General features: G+C 34.1%; 1 protein-coding gene across 1 annotated transcript; it reads left to right on the top strand.

The window, feature by feature from the left end:
• Positions 1–1,179: 1,179 nt before the first annotated feature.
• On the top strand, positions 1,180–13,818 carry LOC147531705 (phospholipase A2-alpha-like). The gene is made up of 4 exons (XM_086649046.1): positions 1,180–1,515; positions 1,593–1,635; positions 7,682–7,807; positions 13,420–13,818. The coding sequence occupies exons 1-4, from the start codon at positions 1,387–1,389 to the stop codon at positions 13,593–13,595; spliced, it is 474 nt and encodes a 157-aa protein (XP_086505172.1). The 5' UTR covers positions 1,180–1,386; the 3' UTR covers positions 13,596–13,818.
• The last annotated feature ends 8,152 nt before the right edge of the window (positions 13,819–21,970 follow it).

Below are 21,970 nucleotides of genomic sequence, written 5' to 3' on the forward strand. Positions count from 1 at the left end.
CTGCTAGGTTTCTTCTCCCTTGCTTTGGCTGTTTTTCTCTATGTCTTCTCCTTATCTTTCCCGGGCTCCTTAACCATGTTTGAAAGACGCTCAAACTCTTCTTGATATTCATAATAGGACCTTGTTTGTCGTAATTTTGCTAGTGCATCCCCTACATCTTCATACGGCTTTCTTCCGAAGCAACCTACATCCGCTTCGATAAACTCTTCCCATGAACGAAAATAGTTACCTCTTTTAGCCCAATGACACCATTGCAATGCTTTTCCATCCAAGGAGCTGATTAAAACTGAATTTTTTGGTCTTGTGTAGTGTCATAGAACTCAAAATATTGTTCAACTTGAAAAATCTATCCTTCCACATCTGATCCGTTAAACCGTGTAAAATATAACCTTTCACCTTTAAAACAATCACTTCTTTGAGACACAATTTCTCTATTTTCGACCAATCGATCAATCTTCCCAATCAATAATGATTGATTTAAATCACCAAAACCTAAAAACATCAACCTATCTTATAGCCAAAATCGATTCAAAGCCCAGAAATTCTAATCGGCGTCGACAATCCAACTCGGTTCGTTCATGAGAAAAGCTCAAATTCCTGATTTATTAGTTAGATTATTACTAGGTATTTCTAATTGAATGAAGGGTATTTTTGACTCTTAAAAAGTTGGTGCCTTTAAAAATGTCCTTCAAGCCTATTTTTATAACTTACTTGGGGCCTTGTTATTAAAAAAGATTGTCGTTTTAACAAAAAAATACAAGAAGGCCCAATTTCTTGTATTAAATAACTATAGAATATCTTCCAAAATATAGAAACTCCTAATATTAAATATAGATAATATATTTCTCTATCATCTCCACTCATTGTCAATTGATTTTGAGTTGGATCATAAACGTAACAGTTTATGTTGCATAAAAATAAATCTGTTCTTATATATATCTACACCTTCACTAAAAAGTTAACACATTAACGATAAATTTGCGTATTGGGACGAAGAAACTGAAGTATCTTCAAACTTGAAAACAACTAACTTCATGACATCTTTTTTTGTCCTTCCAACCACCAAAATTAGGTTAGCAATGAAGTGACTAGAGACCCCACAACCAACTCATAATATGTGCATGAATGTGTGTGTATATATATATATATATATATATGTAGATATATTCCATTTAATTCAGTGACAAACGTGAACAATCAAACAAAAAATATGTCACGAGTCATAACATGACAAACTCTTACCTTACTTTCTATTTCTATAAAAACTTATCATTAAGAGTCTCTCTCTCTCTATATAAAATAACATAGCTAGCTACCATAATAATTATATATGAAAACAAAGTTTCATCCATTAGACCAACTTCTTGCTTCTTCTCTGCAACAATAATGGCTACAAGTTACCAGTCCTTGAGTTTAGTTTTTCTCATTTTCTCCTTCCTTTTCAGTTTTTGTGGTAAATATTCCATTGATGCCCTCAATGTAGGAGTTCAAACTACTGGTACTAGAGTTTCAGTGGTTAGTGTTCTTCATATCTTTCTTCATTATCACCATCTTCAAGTAGGAATTATATTTTCTTTTAATTTTTTTTTCAGAACAAAGAATGCAGTAGAAAATGTGAATCAGAATTCTGCTCAGGTACACACATTTTTTGCTTCATTTTATCATTTATAATTCATTTTTAAATAAATGCAACCGTGTTTTATTAATTTAATTGAAGTTATTTTTGCTAGCTTTGTAATTTTCTTATTAAGTCATTTTCTTTTAATCGTCTACTAGTTTCGATATATTTATATCATGTTGTTCAATACACAATGTCCATTGGTTTAAACTACTAAATGAAAACATATCAGTAGTATTAGTCCAGATCTAAGTTTTAAGATTTTGATTAGTAATAAGAGCAGACGAGTGCACGACTTAATCAAATGAGTTACTTGTTTTTCTTATTGTTATGATATTTTTACTAGTAATTTATTTTTAATTTGTTATTTTTTAATATTTTATGGGTAATTCACCTTCTCCCCTTTAACACTAGTAGGTAATTGAGTTTATCCGGTCAATAATTGATAATTGAGCATAAATCTTTGAATGTACATTTGACGAAATAAATTTTGAACATTAAGCTATATCAATCTTAATCATGATTACACTAACTAATAGTAAGACCTAACATTACCAAGAATCACATTATGACGTTTATTTCTTGTAATCACATGACTTCAGTGTTTGTGACAAAAATAGTAAGTCTAAGAGGATAAATTCATTAACCAATTACCACCTAGTGTTGTTGGGATTTCAACAACAAAAAATTTAGTGTTGATGGGGCATGTTAAGGATAAGGATATATAAGTTAATGTGAAGATTAAATTAGTTTGTTAGAGACTGGTTGTAATGAAAGAGTTCGTTAGAAGTTAATTATAACAGATTCTCTCTCTAGAACTCTATTTATATCAAATCTCAAATGTAATTACAACTCAATTCTCTCTCTAGAGTTATGTGTTTTCTTCTTGCGATTTTTCAGTTCTTCATCTTCTTCAATCAAGTAAGATTTTCAGTTCTTCACCTTTGTTCTTTGATTTTCATTTCTTCACCTTTGTTTATTGAGTTTCCAGTTCTTCATCTTTGTTCTATGTTCTTCTCCTTAACTCGTAGTTCCACTTTCAGATTGTTCTATGTGCACATAACTCATCTTCATTTTCTTCATTCAATCTTCCTTCACCATCCACAGTCAATCAATATGTCTCGAACAAATTATTATCTACAAATTATATCTTTTGGAAATCTCATTTCTACCTCTTTTGCGCTCATATATTCACTTTGTCCTAATAAATTCAAACGACTTCATCCTTTTGATCCACCTACTCTTAATCATGAATACACAAATTGGCAAAAACACCATCAAATGATACTTAGTTGGCTTCTTGCCTTAGTGAGGAAATCCACAGTCAAGTTCTAAATTTAACTACTTCTCATGTTGTAAGGACTGTACTAGAAAGATCCTATTCTTCTCACTCTAAAGCTAGAGTTTCAAACCTTAAAGGATCTTCAAAATCTCAAGAAAGGTACAAACTCAATTCAAACTTATTTTAACAAGGACAAATTAATTGTGTTACAGTTAAAACAAGCTCTTAAGCCAACTTTTGATGATGATCTTTGTGATATAATTCTTTGAGGATTATTTTCTGATTATCGATCTTTTAGAGCTGCTTTATCTCTTCAATCACAAACATTCTCTATTAATAAATTACTTGATATTCTTCTCATTGAAGAAAATCGATTACAACGTGAAACTTCTTTATATCTTGCTAATTTCTCTAAATTTGACTAATTCCTCTTCTTTCGAGGATTTCATTGAGGATCTATGCATCCAACTCCATATTATAGAGGCAAAGGTAGATATGACATGAGACATCTTGGCAGAAACTCTTTCAGAGGAATATCTCCAGCTCCTTCACCTTCTACTGCATCTGTTATATCTCAAATATGTGGCGAATCTAGTCATTCAACCTATTACGGCTATGATACCAAAATCACCAGCCTTTTCTCATGAACATCAATCATATATTACTCAATTTCAGGATCTAACTCCTACTTGTTTGAAGATTATTCATATTATCCTTATCATTTAGATGGTTATCCTCGATATCAATATTCTGAATTTGATTTGGGTCATTCATATATCCCCACATCATTCGAATCATATCCCTCACCAGATAATGATACTTATTTTCCTGAAAGTGATAATACTTACTTTCTTCTGTTCCATCTGCTCCCTCAAACTTTTCTGGCTATTCATCAACAACATGGAATCCTGATTCAAGTGCTACTCATCATGTCACTTTTGATTTATCAAACTTGGATATTTAAATAGAATTTGAAGACAAAGGGCATGTCAAGATTGGCAATGGCATAGGCATGTCTATATCTCATTCTAATTCTACGTGTGCTTTTTATAACTCAATTTTTTTTTATTGAATAATATCCCACATGTTCCTTTAATTATAAAGAATCACTTATCTGTTCATAAGTTTTCCAAAGGCAATAATTTTTCAATTGTTTCCTGATTACTTTAATATCAAGGATCTTCAAACTAATAAAGAGCTTGTCACTGGCCCATGTGAGGATGGTCTGTACACTCTTCAACTTCAAGCCAAGCCATCTTCATTGCAAGGCTCATCTTTATCTTTTGTTTTGGATCCTAGTTGGCATTCTAGGATCAGCCATCATACTTTCAGAAAGATGAAGCACATCACTCAAGTAAATAATCTACCATTTACGTCTCTTCTTCCTTTCATTTGTAATTCCTGTCAAATGGCTAAGAGTCACTCTCTCTCTCACAAATCTTGTGCTTCTTTTGTAACTTCTCTTTTGGAATTAATACTACTGATGTCAAAATTTGTCAACCCGATTATCAATTAGAGTGAAGAGTCTTGATGTTGGATCATGTCTTGGTGGATGATTATGCTCCGCTGAGTCCTTCCACAACCAATCCTATTCCTGCTCTTGGAAACCTGGGGGAAAACCTGCAAGGAGCTCGGAAACCTTTCTGATGCTTAAGACGGAAAGATTTCCCTTGCAGATAAAAGATTGAGTATTAAGCGAATCTTGGAGTTCGTACTTTCTTCGAGGTGATTTGATGCCTTTTTATAGGCTGCTTCAGACAGACTGTTAATAGACGATGATGAGGCGGCTGAGATCCACCGTATTGGATTGAGACTACTATTTCATAGTTAAGAGATTTTGGCTTTCCTTTTAGAATTATCTCATATCGTAGATATTTAGGAGTTCCTCAGTTTCAGGATCCTTGATAAATATCTTTCTGAGTCTATGAGATGTTTCTTCCGTTAGAGACTCTTGAAGTCCAAGTTAGGTAAATACTAAAGATCTTCACCAACTAAGATCTTTGATCAGATTCGGTATTAAGTCGGTAAGCAGTTGGCATGCTTCTACCTTCCCATATTTAGGGCTTAAGGTATCAACCTTGCTTATGTGGACCCCTCTAGCTTTCTCGTGAATTCCAAGGCAGACCTAGTTGTATTTGAGTAAGGCCATGACTTAGGTGCCTAGGATAATCGTGCCGACCCCCCAGTTCCGAGCTTGAGTGGCAGTCCTCCTTCGGATTTGACCGCTCTTGCTGACCTGTCGCGGGTTGGGCTTTCAGTCTATTCTTGGCTCATTGACCTCAGTCAACTGATGACTATTTTTTGTATCATCAAATACACTCTGGTGTTTGGGGTCCATCTCCATATTATTCTTTAAATCGTTACAAGTATTATGTTACCTTTCTAGATACATAAACCAGATACACTTGACTTTTCCCATTACTCAAAAAACTGATGTTTTCAACTTTTCTTCTCTTAAAATCTTACGTAGAAAACATATTCTCTCTCAAAATTATTATTTTTTCAATATGATTGGGGAGGATTTGAAGTGTCTCTAAGTATCTTGAAGCAAATGGCATTGGCTATCGAGTTTCATGTCCTCACGACCATCCTCAAAATGGTATGGTGGAAAGAAAGAATATGCATATAGCAGAAGTCGGTCTAGCTTTGCTTGCATGCTAATTTACCTCTCATGTTTTGGGATTTTGCCTTTGAAACTGCAGTTTATCACATAAATAGACTTAAAACTCTTGTTCTTCACAATTCCTCACCTCTTGAAGTCCTATTTCACATTCAGCCAAATTATGATTATCTCAAAATATTTTGGTGTGGCTGCTATACTTGTCTTAGGCCTTATAACAAGCATAAACTTGATTTTAGAAGTTCATGTCACATTTTTCTGTGTTACAGTTCCAAGAGTAAAGGGTATAGATGTTTAAATTCCAAAACAAATCAGATCATCATGTCTTCAAATGTAGTATTTGATGAGTCCTTATTCACTTATGCCCCTCTTTGTTCAAATTCTCTTGTTTCTTATCATTCTTCATTTTTATTCTTTCCCCGCTCGCTTTTCATTCCACTTCTCCTGCACTCTCAAACACATCTCCTTCTCTTTCTACTCATCTTTTTCATCTTTATCCTCTTCATCCTCCTCCTCTTCCTGGTCCTCCTTCTTCTTCTCCTCCCACTTCTTCTATTTTAAACACTCATCCTATGATTAACGGAGCAAAAGATGGCACTAGTAAACCCAAAATTTACACTACAACTCTTCAAAACACTCTCCGATTTTGCTCCCACTACCTATCTTCAAACATCCAAGTTCCTAATTAAATGGAGATCAGTTATGTCAGAGGATCCTAGATATAAAGCAATGTTAGTTGCTAGAGGATTTAGTCAAGTTGAAGATGTAGACTATGAGGCCACTTTCAGTCCAGTAGTTATACCGGTTTGAATTAGGATAATTCTATCTTTAGCTGTTTGAAAAGGTTGGATTTTTAGGCAGTTTGATATCAAAAATGGTTTTCTTCAAGATGAAGTTTACAGGAGTCATCCACCTGGCTTTATTGATTCAGACAAGTCACGTCACTTTTGGAAACTTCAAAGGTCCCAGAGCTTGGTTCAAAAGGTTGAGCAATTTTCTACTAAGCTAAGGATTTCTAGCTTCTCAAACATACACACCCTTGTTCTTGCACCTTTCTTCTACAAGTGCTATCTATATTCTCATCTATGTAGATGACATTATAATTACAGGTGTAGGTCCTCTCCACTCATTGCCAATTGGTTGTGAGTTGGATGACCACCAACTTAACAATATCGAAGCACTGTTGGGGCACTTAAGTATGGTACAATTACACGACGAGACATATCCTCTATTGTCAATAAAGTGTGTCATTTTGTTCAAAATCTCACTCAAGAGCACTGGTATGCAGTCAAAATATGTTAAGTTATCCCAATTTTACTCTTGATAGTACTTATAATATCAAGAAGTCTTTTCTCTCTTACCGGTTTTATAATGATCTTCAAACATTATCTGATGCTGATTGGGTAGGCTGTCCAGATGATAAAAAGTCGACTGGTTGCATTCTTCGTTTTCATAGGTGGTAATTTGATTTCATGATTTTCTAAGAAGCAAAGTACATTGGCTCGATCAAGTAATGAAGCATAATACAAAGCCATTGCTGATGCTACCTCTAAACTTATTTGGATCCAATTTCTTTTTGATGAATTGCTTATCAATTTTGGTTCCTTACCTATCCCATGGTGTGATAATTTGAGAGCAACTTATTTGACTACTAATGCTATCTTTCATAACTGAATGAAGCATGTTTAGATTTCATATAATTTTGTAAGAGATATGGTTAAGAAGAAAAGGCTTCAGGTTCGCCACATTTCAATTTAAGATCAAATACATGGCATCTTAACTAAGCCACTGTCAACCACTCTATTCTCTCTTCATTGTTCCACCAATTGGTGAATTTGCTAGAGCTGTGAAGGATTTATAAGTTAATGAGAAGATTAAGTTAGTTTGTTAGAGATTAGTTAGTTAGAGAGTTACTTATGGTTGTTGCGGAAAGAGTTTGTTAGAAGTTAGTTATAACAGATTCTCTCTATTTAGAACTCTATTTATATCAAACCTCAAATGTAATTACAAATCAATTCTAAGATAAGGATTTGCCATTTTCTCCTTCGTTCTTCATTTCAAACACGGTAAAGTCCCGTAACTTTTTTGTTTCATGTATTTATTTTATTATCCTCTAGTCTGTTGTCATCAATATAACATTCTAAATAAATATCTTTTGTAGTACCACCATTGTTAAGATACGGGAAGTATTGTGGACTTCTATATAGTGGATGCCCGGGGGAGATGCCTTGTGATGACCTAGATGCTTGTTGTATGAAGCATGATGTCTGCATTCAAGCTAAAAATAGTAAGTTCATTTACCAATCAACCATTGATCCTTTTTTTTCTCCATGAGATATTTCTTGAACCTTTTCGTATTTGCTCCTTAGGACCTATTGGGTCCAAAGAAAATAAAAAATAAAAAGGGGCGATGAGTTTAGGTCCAAAATAAAATCCAACAGTTTAAGATCCAATCTTGAAAATAAATACGTTTTGGGTCGGTGGGTATATAGACCAAAATAATGTTCAAAAAAGGTTTATGATCCAATCTTCTCAAAATATGGATATTTAGTCCTTTTACATTATGGACATAAAAACCCTCACTTTCTAAACACATTACCGTCAATGTCCCACGCTCAAATTTGACGTCGAGATTTATTAGCAAAAATTGTGGAGATTTATTAGCAAAAAATATGGAGATTTATTAGAAAAAAATGGATAGAAACAAATCATAATTTCTCTCCTCTAAACAGATTTGGAAAGCAAATTTTTTCTTTCCTATTATCCAAATCAATCAGAAACAAAAATCCTAACCAAAACGAAACGTCATCACCACGGATATTTCCAAATCAATTTTCTCTTTCCTATTATCCGAATCAATCAGAAACAAAAATCCTAACCAAAACTACTGTAAATTATGTATAATTTATTCACAAGTTTTTTTTTGTATGGTTATTTTTCATCATAAAGAAGTTTATTTCAACGTTATGGTGAGATTTTGGGTTGATTTTTATGGTTTTTTCTGTTGTGACATAGTTTCTGATGTTCAAAGCTTCGTCATAAATCAATTTTTAGAGATCTGTTTGATAAATTATGTCAATTTCTGTCTAGTATAACTTAAACTACTGTAAAGTATGTATAATTAATTGACAAGTATCCGTGATTTACCACAGGATTCGGTAATTTTTGATAAATAACCAATGATAACAGCAAAAATTTAAAAGTTTTTAATTGATCAAACCTTGTAATTTCTGATAGTGGTCATTTATATGAAGGAATTTATATTGTATACTGATATACAATAAGTATGTTTTACAATGGAATTTAATGATGTACAACAAATTCTGATATACTAATGATAAAGTATAATTTTAAACGTTATATACCTAAACTGTAAGTACGATATTATGTATAATTTATAATAAATTATGCAAACTTTATGAAAAATAATGAGACATTTATCACAAATAATGAAATCATGTTTCCTTTCCATGTCTTTCAAATGAACATAGAATCGCATTTCAATGGTGCCCATCCATGCACTATCCATTTGCAATCTTCAACAGGACACACAGCAGTAACCCGCTTAGAATCATTCTTTATGAATTTGAAATCATGCCCGGTGTTGATGCTATATTGCCTAAGAGCATATTGAAAAGCTTTTGCACCCCCAGGAAATAACTGTCCTAGTTCTGTAAATATCTTATCCCAACCATCTGATTTCAGTTTGATTTCCTTATTTTGATTTGATGATTCTGCCTGGAACTCCATCTGTGATAACAAAGTGAGATAGATTAATTCAAATAAATTATATATACAAGTATATTATTTGCAGTAAATTATATGAACATTTGAATAAATTACATGTACTTTACAGAAAAGTACACAGGATTTACATATGTAAATCAAAGATGTTCTAATAATGAAACGAGAACTGTTTTGATATTAAATCATACATAATGTTCCATAAATTACGTATGATTTACACAAAATAATATAATGTTATTCGTGAAAAATTTGCAGAACCAAAACATATATCATGTTCTCAATTTGATAAACATCGCAGGAAAAAGTTCATGTAATCTACGTTACATTATGGTAATTTATTCTAAAGTATATATAATGTTAATTCTGTTATGAGTAACCGTGCGAAAGAATCACGTTTCATCAATCTGTACGGAAAAAAATCAGATCTGGAGAATATTTGAATATCATACTTTGCATAAACTCCAAATCTATTGATAACTGATATGACAATTGATTGCAAACAATAAGTAAACTCGATTTGTAAGATTTAGAAATGAAGTACTAATCTCATGAAGATCGTGATCATTAATACAAACTTTAGAGAGAGAAAGACAATAATAACTTTCTTGATCTGAAACAGAATCATCAAATAAGAAAATTGGTTACGTGATTAACAATTAAGATGATGATTTTGAATAGCTCTAATGATAATGAAACAAGTTAATGGAAGATTTTCAATCGAAACATAATCAGAAAACATAAAATTTGATTTGAGTTTTACCTGAACTTAGAAACTCAATTTTCTGTTTTAATGGAGGATAGTTTCAGAAGATGAAGATGTAGAGAGAGAGAGAGAGAAAGATAGGACGAGAAGGTTTCGGTTACAAAGTTTTTTGTTTTAATGGAGGATAGTTTCAAAAGATGAAGATGTAGAGAGAGAGAAAGATAGGACGAGAAGGTTTCGGTTACAAATTTAAGGAAGATAAAGATTTCTTTCTTCCTTTAGAGTCGGTAATTGGAGAGAGAAACAGGGAGATAAAATAGGGAAACGAATATTGGTTGATTTGAGCTTAAATTAGATCTTATATATATGGAAGGTTAGTTTAGGTATTATAAATTATTTGGTATTCTAGGGATTTGTGTTTTCTCTCTAGATGACACCAAATGGACTAGATATCCATTTGTATTATTTTTTTAGTTTTGAAACCCTTTATAGGATTAGAGAGGACTAAAAGTCCTATTAGGGTCCGTTTTTTGGATTATAAGCCAAAAAATTCATACGTTTTATGTCATTTGGAAGTTTTTCTCATAATAACCTCATTCTTTTTTCTTAAATCATTTTCTAACCTTCTATAAATATACCATAACCCTTTATAAATCTTTAGGTTTCTTCCAAAAACTAAGGGTTTAGAATCAATTTAGGAGTATTTTTTTGTATTCTCTCACCTCTTTCTTACACATGCATGTCGGAGAATCTAGACTTTGCCCGAAAATTATTTCACGCCACTTTCTCATTCTCTTTTTCTTAAAGGATTAGACCATTTTCCCTCATCTCTTTCTCAATTTCCATTAAAAGCTTTTAAAGCTTGAAACTTGTTCTCCTACAATCAACCTTCATTAATAGTGTTTTTGAAAAACTGTCTATTTTTGTTTTGAAACAACTTTGTAACCTATTTCTTTGTTGAAGGTTCAACCTCCATTAATGGTTTGATGTTGTAGACAATATGGAACTCCTTGTTTGTTTGGTATTAAGCTTCTTAAGCTAAGGTCTTCATATGTTTTTCTCCCAGACAATATACACTTAGCCATGTTTCTTGTTTCCTTTAATGCATTTTTTCTTCAAGAAAAAACAAGCATAATTCAGATCTATTTTTCAAATTTCTCTCTTTAACAAAGTTTTTTCTCGACAAATGATGTTTTTCAAACCACAATTTCGCATCGTGGGTCAACATTTTTTTTTTGGATTTGCTTTGTACACTAGATAACAATTGTCCAAGCAAAAACACTTACGCATCTGTCAATTTGGCTGGTTGAGAAAGAAATATGTTCTTTATTTTACCTTTTTGAGTTATAGAACATTTTTTTGTTTAGACATTTTTCAACTTCCTTTGTGGAAAAATAAATATGTTCTAGATTTTAAACTTGGTATTTGACAAACACATTAACAAACAACTATGATATAATTTCATTTTGTGGAAAAAGAATTATGTCTTATGTTTCGCATTTTACCCCTTTGACTCCGACAAACACATTATCGGACTTAACATTTCCAATTTGTCATTTGCATTTGACAAGCACATTAGCGGATAACTAACATTTTGGCTTAGACATTTTTCAATTTTGCTTATGTAAAAGAAATATGTTCTACATATTTTATCCTATGTATTTACAAATACATTATTAGCATACAACTAACTTTTTGGCTTAGGCAAAAAGAAATATATTCTACCTTTTACCGGTTGCATTTGGTAAATTTTTTAACAAACAACTAACACTTTGGCTTTGATATTTGTAAGTTTCTCTTGTGGAGAAAGAGACATGTTCTACATTTTACCAACATTTTTCTTTGTGCAAAGGAAAATATGTTGTTCGTGTGATCTTTCAAATTTGACATACACATTAATCGACATATAACATTTCTGGTTATACATTTTTCTAATTTACCTTGTGAAAAAAGCTATATGGTTAGCATTTTACCCCTTGCATTGGACAAATAAAATTTTAATTTAGGTAATTTTCAATTTACGTGTGGAAAGAATAATATATTCTGCATTATACCTTCTATATTTGACAAAACATTATCAGAGAAAAGATATTTTCTAATGCATTTTCCATCACGTCTCGTAGAAAAAAAATGGTATGCACTTTATCCTTTGCATTTGACAAACAGTGTAACAGAAATAACATTTTGCATTATGCATGTTTCAATTTCCCTCATGAACAAATTATTATCTTTTGAATTTTACGCTTTGCATTTCGCAAAAGAGTAACGTATAAATTGCATTTTGGCTAATGCGTTCTTGAATTTGCTTTGTGCAAAAATAAAATATGTTATGCATTTTCTTATTTGCAGTAAAGAAACACATTTACAGGAAAATAATAGTTTTTCTGATGCATTTTTTAATTTCTCGTAGAAAATGCAACATGTTATGCGTTTTATTGTTTGCATTTGACAAACATATAAATGTAAAAATTATTGGTATATATAAATTTTAGTATGACTCGTGGAAAAAGAAATGTGTTCAACCGTTACATTTGACAAACACATTGACATGCATATGACATTTTTCTTTATGCATTCAATTTACTGTGTAGAAAAAATTGTTCTTCATTTTACCCTTGTACTTGACAAACAGACTAACATACTAATACCATTATTTCTTATGCACTAATTTGTCTTGTGGAGAAAACAATATCATCTGTATTTTACCTTTTACATTTGCCGAAAAACATTAACAGACAAATGACATTAATCTTTGTACATTTGCATCTACCATTTGTACATTTGTATCTACCATTCATTCTAAGTATAAAAAGGATATACCAAATGTACAAATGGTAGATGCAAATGATGTGGCAAGATTATTTTTTTGACTTACTGTTTTTTCCTCATAAAAATACACAAATGCATCACTAATAAGTTAATTGTTTTGTGACGGTGTAAATATGTGTAAGAACATGTTTGTTTACGTGACACAAATTAAGTTGCATCAAGTTAAACAACAAAAGACGTTGGGTTATTTACGTTTTGTTTTATGCAATATCATAATAATGCTATGCAAAAAAAAAATTATTTGTTTGATGAATACTGAAACTTTAAAATTTTGTACTTTTTGAGAATTTTGTGTTAATATTGGACTTATAGTGATATTAAAGCTCATTATTTGGACCATAGGCCAATTTTTTTTATATAGATAAACCAAATTAGAGGTCCTTTCCTTGTAATCTTATCGTAAGATCCTTTAGTCTTAGAGCCCGAAACAAGACCTTACTCACTTGTGTCCAGGGATGACCCAACTTTGATCTACACATACAGTAATAATGTAGTATATGAGGCCTTTCTCGAAGGAGTCTAAAGATAAAAGTTAGCTTATATATTCTGATATTTTGGACAAGTTGGAACTTTAAAACTTAACTGATTATTACAAGTTTCTGCTTTTGGTGGTGATGCAGATGATTATCTTAGTCAACAATGTAACCAAGACTTCTTAAACTGCATGAATTATTTCAAAAGTTTGGGAGGACATACTTTTAGAGGTAACAAATGCAAAGCTGAGGAAGTGATTGAAGTAATATCGGTTGTAATTGAAGCTGCTTTATTAGCTGGAAGGCTTCTTCACAAGCCTTAGCTTCGTGTTCAATTGTAGATTATAATTGTTTTTCTTTTTTGCTTTGGAAGATCATTTATCAAATTTGAAAAGTAAATTTGATGTCAATGTGTTTTGTTTTTTATTAAATATGCTTGTGAGCATGAGAGCGTCTAAGAAATGGGCGGAATTATTTTTCTTCTTCACCTTTAAGGATTATATATTTGCTGTCGACTTTAAATTTAAGTTACTCAAGTTCAACAAATACGGAAGTTTTACTTGACCGATATTTTTCTTCTCTACTTTAGCTTAATCAGAACATAATATCCAATACCTTCCTACCACTACAACCAACGTCACTACAAAACCTGCACCATATTTATACCACCGCCATTGTACCTAGAGTCGTGGCTGGTGGGGGTGGGGGTGGGGGTGGGGGGGGGGGGTGGCAGGGCATCCACCCTGGCCCCCACCACTATGAGGCCCACTTTCTCGTAGGGGTTTTAGTGATATATAGTCAACGACATATGAACCAACGTGAAAACCCCATTGTCCCGCATTACTTTGTTTTTTTTCTTTTTTATAAAATTAAGATGTTAATTGCTAAATGAATTTTTATTTCTGCTCAGTTATACTTTTTCTTAACAATTTTGTTATCTTGGGTGCATTTTTTCATCTCTTGAGGTGTTTTTAAGACATAGAAATCTAAATGTTTTGTAAAAAAATTCCGACATTACATAAATAAATATACAAAAATCATGATGCAAACGAAACCATATTAAAAAAATCACTTAGACTCTCACGTTCTACAAGAAAATAATATATTTTTTTATCATCTTGCTCGTAATTTTTTATATTGTACAAAAGGCCCAAAATCAAATTTCGCTCAGGACCCTCACATTGTCAGCCACGGCTCGAATTGTACCTCCAAGGGGGCAGACCCACGTTGGGGCCTATGGCCCGAGTCTTACATCTAAAACCTAAATTTCTCTGCTTTAACAAATACAAATACAGTTAATTGAACTAACTTGTCAAGTAAAGACGGCTAGCTGGATGGTGTGATGCTTGGTCGTCCAATATGCAGGTCATGGCTTCAAGTCCTATTTTGTGTGACTTTAAGGGCGCCCCATTAAAGTGTTATTGGTGCCCTTCTAAAGACAAACTTTAGAGGGTGAGTATGAAGAAATCGGGAATACCTTTAAAATTAACCATATTTTTTTGCTCCTACTTGTTATGTTGTTATCATTTTGACACTTCAAATTTTCTTTTTAACTACTACTTTCTTCTCAAATTTTCCCTTGCTCATATTTTTTCGTAAATTCATAATTGACTTCCTCTTTTGGTAGAATTCATCCAACCTCTAATAGAATTATTTGTATGTGCATATTACCCATATGTCACCACCATCCTTCATTTTCATTTATATTTTTTTATAATATTCTTTTGAAATGACTCTTTCCCCTTCTTCTTTAACTTCTTTACAGAATATAGATTATGAAGAATTTTTTAAGATAAAATGTCCTTTTATTAACATATAATTCGTACACATTTGTTTTCATATAATTTAACTACCTTAATTATTTATTTTAAATTTCATAGTCTAATTAGTTGAGAGTGTTGTCATGACATATAGAGATCATTAGCTTGAACGACACATATCTTTTTGATAATTTACTTATACCTAAATTCGATAGAGGTTTTTAATGATGCTCGGTAATTTGTCATTGGTGATGATATTCGTTTGTTTTTATTGTTTAACATAATCAAATCAGCCCCCACAAAGACAATTGTCTGGGTCCGCCACCGGATCCACCACAACAACGACAACCATCGCATCTCCACCAGACACACCCACCATGACACTTTTACCACCACCATCGTACCTCCACCTTCACCACAACAACCATCCCATCTCCACCACACCTACCCACCCACCGTACACTCCAACCACAATTACACATCAATGACCAACCCTCAATCATCACCACGCCTCCATCCCATAGCTCTAAGGCTAAAATACCGCTACCACTTCTATAGTCCAGGCCCGTGGAAGGCCCACTGCGGGCAGGGTGGCCGCATTGGGCCCCCCGCCATTTGGGGGCCATTTTGGTTATGGTTCTGAATATTTTATATAAAGGTTGTGGCGAGCTATTTAACTAACAAGGTAAGCAATCTAGATCAATTGCAAAGGCATACCAAATTCCATGTGAGTGGCTCGGGTTCAAGTCCCGTTCTCTCCAAAAGTCCCTATTTTGTTCTCTAGAGTACAATTATTAACTAATTCCTAATTTCTGCTCCATTACACCTTTGTGAATAAATTGTTTTCCCCTAATCATATTTAATAACTTGTAATAAACATATTCAAAACGATATATATTTGGATTAAATTTCCTTTAAAAAAAATGTTTGAAAAGAATTTTTGTTTTGTAACTCTTTTTCCCAAATATATTTGCATATATCTATGATTTTCATATAGATGTTAAATTATCTTGCACTCTCATTAACTTCTACTTGTAATGTTCTATTGTACGAAAAGTCTTTACTCAAATTTGGTACAGGGCCCCCAAATTCTCAGCCACGACTCTGCTATAGCCACCACTACTATCACCAATAACCACCACCACCTCCGTCACAATAGTAATCATGAAAATTATATATAAATAAGTTATTTTAAAATTAAGTATATTCATGAGAAATAAAAGTAGATAAGTAAATTGTGTTACCAAACTATTTAAGTTTTATTTATTTATAACAACTATTTTGTCATATGAAGGCATTGTGAGGAATATCTAACCACACCGAACCATTAATATGGAGTAGCAGATAAGCTACATATTAAACCACTTAAGAAGTATCGTGACCTCAATGGTGTAACCATAGCTTTATGAAGGACATACAAGATGAGGATTTGTAACGAGATTCAAAGATTTAGATGGACAAAGAATGTAAAGGTGGTGAGAGATATGTTGTTTAAAGATTTGAGGTCTTAAGATGGTAAAAGAGAATCGGGTTATATGTTATCTGAATAAGGTCATAAATACTGCAACAAGAGAAGCGCTTAAAAGATCTGTCGATACAGTCAGAAGTTCACGATTATAGTGTGGAGTGCTAGAGAAAAGTTGCTGCATGATTTAGCTAAGAAGTCGTGAAAGGAAATGAGTTGATTCAAAAGATTCATAAGAGAAAGTGCGAGTTAATCGAAATTTCGAGGACGAAACTTCTTTTAAGAGGGCAAGATTGTAACATCCTAAGATTTTAAGTTAGATGAGGGACCATTTTGAATTTATACTAAGTCATAACAAGGGATAAATAAACAAATAATGCAAATTTTAGGGGGTATTATGCGTGGCCAAATCCGGAGACTAAAGTGAAATTTTGGTTGTTAATGAGAGAACCCACAAATGAGTTTTCATCTCAGACGAGTTCAAGAGAGGGACTGGTTTTGGGTTTAGTAAATAAATGAAAGAAGATAAAGATTTGAAGGGGATTTCAGTGGGCTGCTTGTGAGTTAGTTGTTGAAGTTTTAAGGTTGCCAATCAACAAAGGTTTAAGGTTGTCAAAAAGAAAAGCCGAAACGAGTGGCGGCGAGATGCTCGAAGTAAAACGACGGAGGATCGCGTCTTAAATTGCTAGGTACGGGAGACCTCTTATATGAAGGATATATCCTTGCGGCCTGAAGGAGATATCCTTCCGAAGGAGTGTCCTTCGACGAAGATGGCAATGCACTCAATTTATCAATTAGGATAACGATGACTTTATCCGGAAGATCATCTAGTCCGTTCTAATTAGGGATCGTAATGCTTAACTAGAAGCCCCTTACGATCGTCTGGTCACTTCGGTGATTCGCAGCTAACACAGATCGGATCCTACAACGGGTTACACCAAAGAGTGGTGGCTTGATCGGAGAGAATTGACTAGTGGGAGCTTAAATATAGATGGATATGATTAAGTTTAATAGGTGCAAAAAGATAGAAAAAACCGGGCTCGAAAGGGAATCCCTAAAAAAGATGGGCTGGGCAGGGAAAGCTCATTAATGGGCTAAGGTGGCCGGCCATACTATGAGGGGAAACTCTAATGAGAATCCCTTCCCTTTGGGATTCCGAGTCAGAAAGGTTTCTGACAAGTTTATCTATTCTAAGACTCTTATTGAATCCTAATTTGAGTGAAACTCCTATTAGGGTTCCTATTAGGGTTTCTCTATATAAGGGCCATTAGAGAATAGAAAAGGTGTGGATTTTTCTCAAGAGCAAACTGTGTGTCTCTCTCAGACAGCTAAGTGGAGAGAGAGGGTTTTAGAGAAAAAGCTCCCAATCTATCTAATTAGTCAAAAGAAGAATGGTTTTTCTTCTCAACGTTCAATGGAGTCCTAGCTGACACTAAAGAAGAGAGAGCAAGTCACTTACTCGGGTGTCTCAAGTAGAGGAGCGACAATTCGACCTCTCATCTTCTTCTGGATAAAGGCATTAGAATCTAGTTCGTGGGAAAGTGACTCTAGGTATTCTTCTTTAAGTTTCTAGTTCATATATGTGATCCTGGTAAACTAGTGTTAAATATATGATGTCTGAGATTCCGCTTACAACATTAGTTAGATGATTAAGTAGCTTAGAGACGCACAAAACCCAACAGTGACATCACAAACCGTTTGCATGTGACTAGTTTTAGCTAGAGGAATTAGATTCAGACTCGATTTATTAGATAAATTAGTTTGAATTGAGATTCTAACACGTTTTGATTAGTTTGAATTAGATTTAGACGTAATCAAACGAGAGATTGAAAGAGTTTTAATGCGTAGAAATCTTAAATGTTGGTTTTTCAAAAGTAGTCTTCGAAAACAAAGTTCTAGGGTTTTTGATTTTTGATTTGGAGATTCAAAGATCACTGTTTTTGATGTTTAAACATAAAAAACAGCAGGTAGGAATCGGTTTAGAGGAAGAAGAAACAGCAAAAAATAGCAACTGCTATTCAGTTGGCTGACCAGGACGCGTCTGGCCGGTCGCGAACGCGCTCGTCCTGGTCCCGAGAATGTCACGATAAGAGATTTTCGGCTGCGTCCAGAGAAAACCTAACACGTCTCGGATTTAGAGATCCGAGACGTGCGGGTATTGATGCTACTAGACGCGTCTGGGTACATCAAGTAAGGTTGCTACCAGACACGTCCTGGACGCACCTGGTGCAGGTGGAACCAGACGCGTCAACAAATTTTGGGAAAATTCGGAACTTATAAGTAATGCATTCATCATTTCTTTTAAAGTTCGGTTTTTTCTTTCAGCGAATGCATTTTGCTGAGGCGAATACGGAGTCGGTGTTTGATGTATAATACTATTTTTAGCACAAATATCAGCAAATGGTGATTCATATTCACCACCTCTATCACTTCGCAAAGTTTTGATCTTTTTATTGAGTTGATTCTCAACTTCACTCTTATATATTTAAAAAATTTCTACGGCTTCATATTTACTTCTTTACAAGTAAACATGACAGTATCTAGTACTATCATCTATAAACTTGATGAAGTATTTTTTCCCACCTCTTGTTTGAACCGTTTTTAAGTCACATATATCACTATGTATCAATTCTAACGGTTCTGTATTTTTTTCAACTGAACGGAAAGACGACTTAGTCATTTTGGATTCGATACAAACCGCACATTTATGGTTGGAGTTTAAACCGAATTTGGGTATAAGGTCCATGTTAATTAATCTTCTTAAAGAATCGTGATGGGCCTAAAAGGCTACCCTAAAAGGTCTCCACCCACATTGACAATTCTAAACATAATGTATAAAACTAAGCATAGTCGATCAAAAGTTACTAAGCATCGACTATCAAACTAATAACACACTATCAAATAAGTTGGCAATGAATACATATGACACTCCTAAGCATAGTACGTCAATCTAAGTATAACCGATCAAAAGTCACTAAGCATCGATTATCAAATTAAGTACAAACTATCATATGATATGTCAATAGACGATTAAGATCAAGGTTTCTAATTTATAAAATTAGACGAAGTCAATCAAACTAACATTTAACAAACAATGAGTAATTCATCACATATCGAATCGTGTTTCACGAGTACACGAATACAAGATCTAGCTAGACATGGCGAATCGAGTAATAAATGTAAAGACGATAAAGAAAAACATGAGTTAAGGTGAAAATCCCCCTTTTCCGATGAAGCGCGAGGCTAGGGTAGTTAGAAAATGAACTTGATCTCCCTTTAATAGGATGTCATCTTCTTCCTCATAAACAAAGATCCACCATGAAAGCTAGGATCAAGCTTTCTCTCACTAGAAGTTTGTGACCAAACAGCAAGGCAATAACAAGAGAAATCATCAAGAGAGTATCTCAAGTATAAACCATAAACTTTCTGGTCAAATAATGGCCAGAATAACATCAACCAAATTCGGCCAAGAGAATCTGAAATCCGACTAAGGTAAAGTAGGATTCCGTCCAACCATAGGTTGGATCTAACTGCCGGCTTACAAACCCTCAAGTCCCGATCTACTGCCCTTCAACACCTGAGCTTCCCAAGCTGTTGTAATGGAATCCTGAGCTCGAGCTACTAGATGGAACTCTCAAGCTGCTTCAAATCCAGGCGGCTGTTGATGAAGCCGGAGCTGCTGTGCGGCAACTATTACTTATTGTCGTGCCCTAGAGGTTTGCTATTGAAGACGAAGGCAACCCAAGCTCGAAGAAGCTTGAAGGTGATGTTCTCCCGTTCTTGATAACTCTTCAACCCGAGCTGCTCTCTCCTTGGTCAGTGGCTATTATGTCGGCCGAAGCTTGGCCAGCTAACGTGTTGGCCGACCTAAGCTTGGCCGGCGACAAACCCTTCTTCTCTCCTCTTTCAAACTCTTCTCCAAACTAAGAGATATCTATGAATTATGCTTGTAATGGTAAAGTGATGAATCGAGATAACATAATCATCGATGATATATTTGCGCTTTCAGTAACCACTGATATTATCACTGAAAATGATGATTATGAACCACATTTTGTTGAGGAATGTCGGAAAAGGACTGATTGGGTAAAATGGAAAGAAGCAATCCAGACAGAGTTGAATTCACAGTCAAACCGTAACGTTTTTGAATCTGTAGTCCTGACACCCAATGATGTAAACCTTGTAGGTTTCAAATGGGTATTTGTTAGAAAACGAAATGAGAATAATGAAGTTGTTCGCTATAAAGCAAGACTTGTGGCACAAGGTTTCCTGCAGAAACCAGGGATCGATTATAAAGAAACATACTCTCCAATTATGGATGGAATAACCTTTCGATATTTGATCAGTTTAGCAGTTTTAGAAGAACTCGAGATGAATTTAATGGACGTGGTCACTGCGTATGTATATTGAAAATTAGATACTGACATTTATATGAAAGTCCCTGAAGGATTTAAATTGTCTGGAGGCAACTCACGTACCATGTATTCACTAAAGCTTAATCGAGCTTTATACAGATTGAAACAAGCCGGACGAATGTGGTACAATCGTCTTAGTGAATATCTGATCAAAGAAGGTTATGTAAATGATCTCATTTGCCCGTGTTTATTTATCAAGAAAGGAGATGTTGGATTCGCTATTCTTGCACTATATGTTGATGATATCAACCTTATAGGAACTCCAGAAGAGCTCTTGAAAGCAGCAGAATATTTGAAGAAAGAACTCGAGATGAAAGATCTCGGGAAAAAAAAATTCTGTCTTGGCGTACAAAATTGAAAGAAGCACAAGTGGCATACTTGTTCACCAAACATTATACACTGAAAAAGTCCCGAAGCGCTTTAACATGGAAAATTCTTATCTTCTTAGTATTCCCATGGTTGTTAGGTCTCTCGATGCCCTGAAAGATCCATTTCGACCTAAAGAAGAAGACGAAACACTCCTTGGTCCAGAAGTACCGTATCTGAGTGTTATTGGTGCATTATCATACTTAGCTCAATGCACTAGAGCGGAGATTGCTTTCGCAGTAAATCTATTGGCCAGATTTAGCTCCGCACCAACTAAGAGGCATTGGGTTGGAGTAAAGCAAATTCAAAGATATCTGAGAGGAACAACTGACATGGGATTGTTTTATTCAAAAAAATTATCCGGTGATTCTCAAGTAAAGGGATACACATATGCCGGTTATATTTCTAATCCACACAAAGGGATTTCTCAGACAGATTATGTATTCACAAGCGGAGGTACAACTTTCTCATGACGATCTAGTAAACAAAGTATGCCCGCCACCTCATCTAACAGAAATTATTGCTATCCATGAAGCAACAAGAGAATGTGTATGGCTTATATCCATTATTGAACACATTAGGAACTCAAGTGGTCTTGATTCAATCACAAAATCTCCCACAGTCATTCACGAAGATAATTCGGTTGCATCGCTCAGATCAGAGAAGGATACATCAAAGGCGATAAGACTAAG

The sequence above is a fragment of the Eschscholzia californica genome, unplaced genomic scaffold (assembly GCF_041429995.1).
Source record: "Eschscholzia californica isolate CP2 unplaced genomic scaffold, dmEscCali1.0.p SCAF_6, whole genome shotgun sequence".
NCBI lineage: Eukaryota > Viridiplantae > Streptophyta > Magnoliopsida > Ranunculales > Papaveraceae > Eschscholzia > Eschscholzia californica.

What these genes read in the sequence shown, in the direction of transcription:
- LOC147531705 (XM_086649046.1), top strand. Translation starts at nt 1,387, where the DNA reads ATGGCTACAAGTTACCAGTCCTTGAGTTTAGTTTTTCTCATTTTCTCC. An exon ending in CTGGTACTAGAGTTTCAGTG is followed by an intron (nt 1,516 to 1,592) that starts GTTAGTGTTCTT and finishes TTTTTTTTTCAG; the next exon opens with AACAAAGAATGCAGTAGAAA. An exon ending in TGAATCAGAATTCTGCTCAG is followed by an intron (nt 1,636 to 7,681) that starts GTACACACATTT and finishes TATCTTTTGTAG; the next exon opens with TACCACCATTGTTAAGATAC.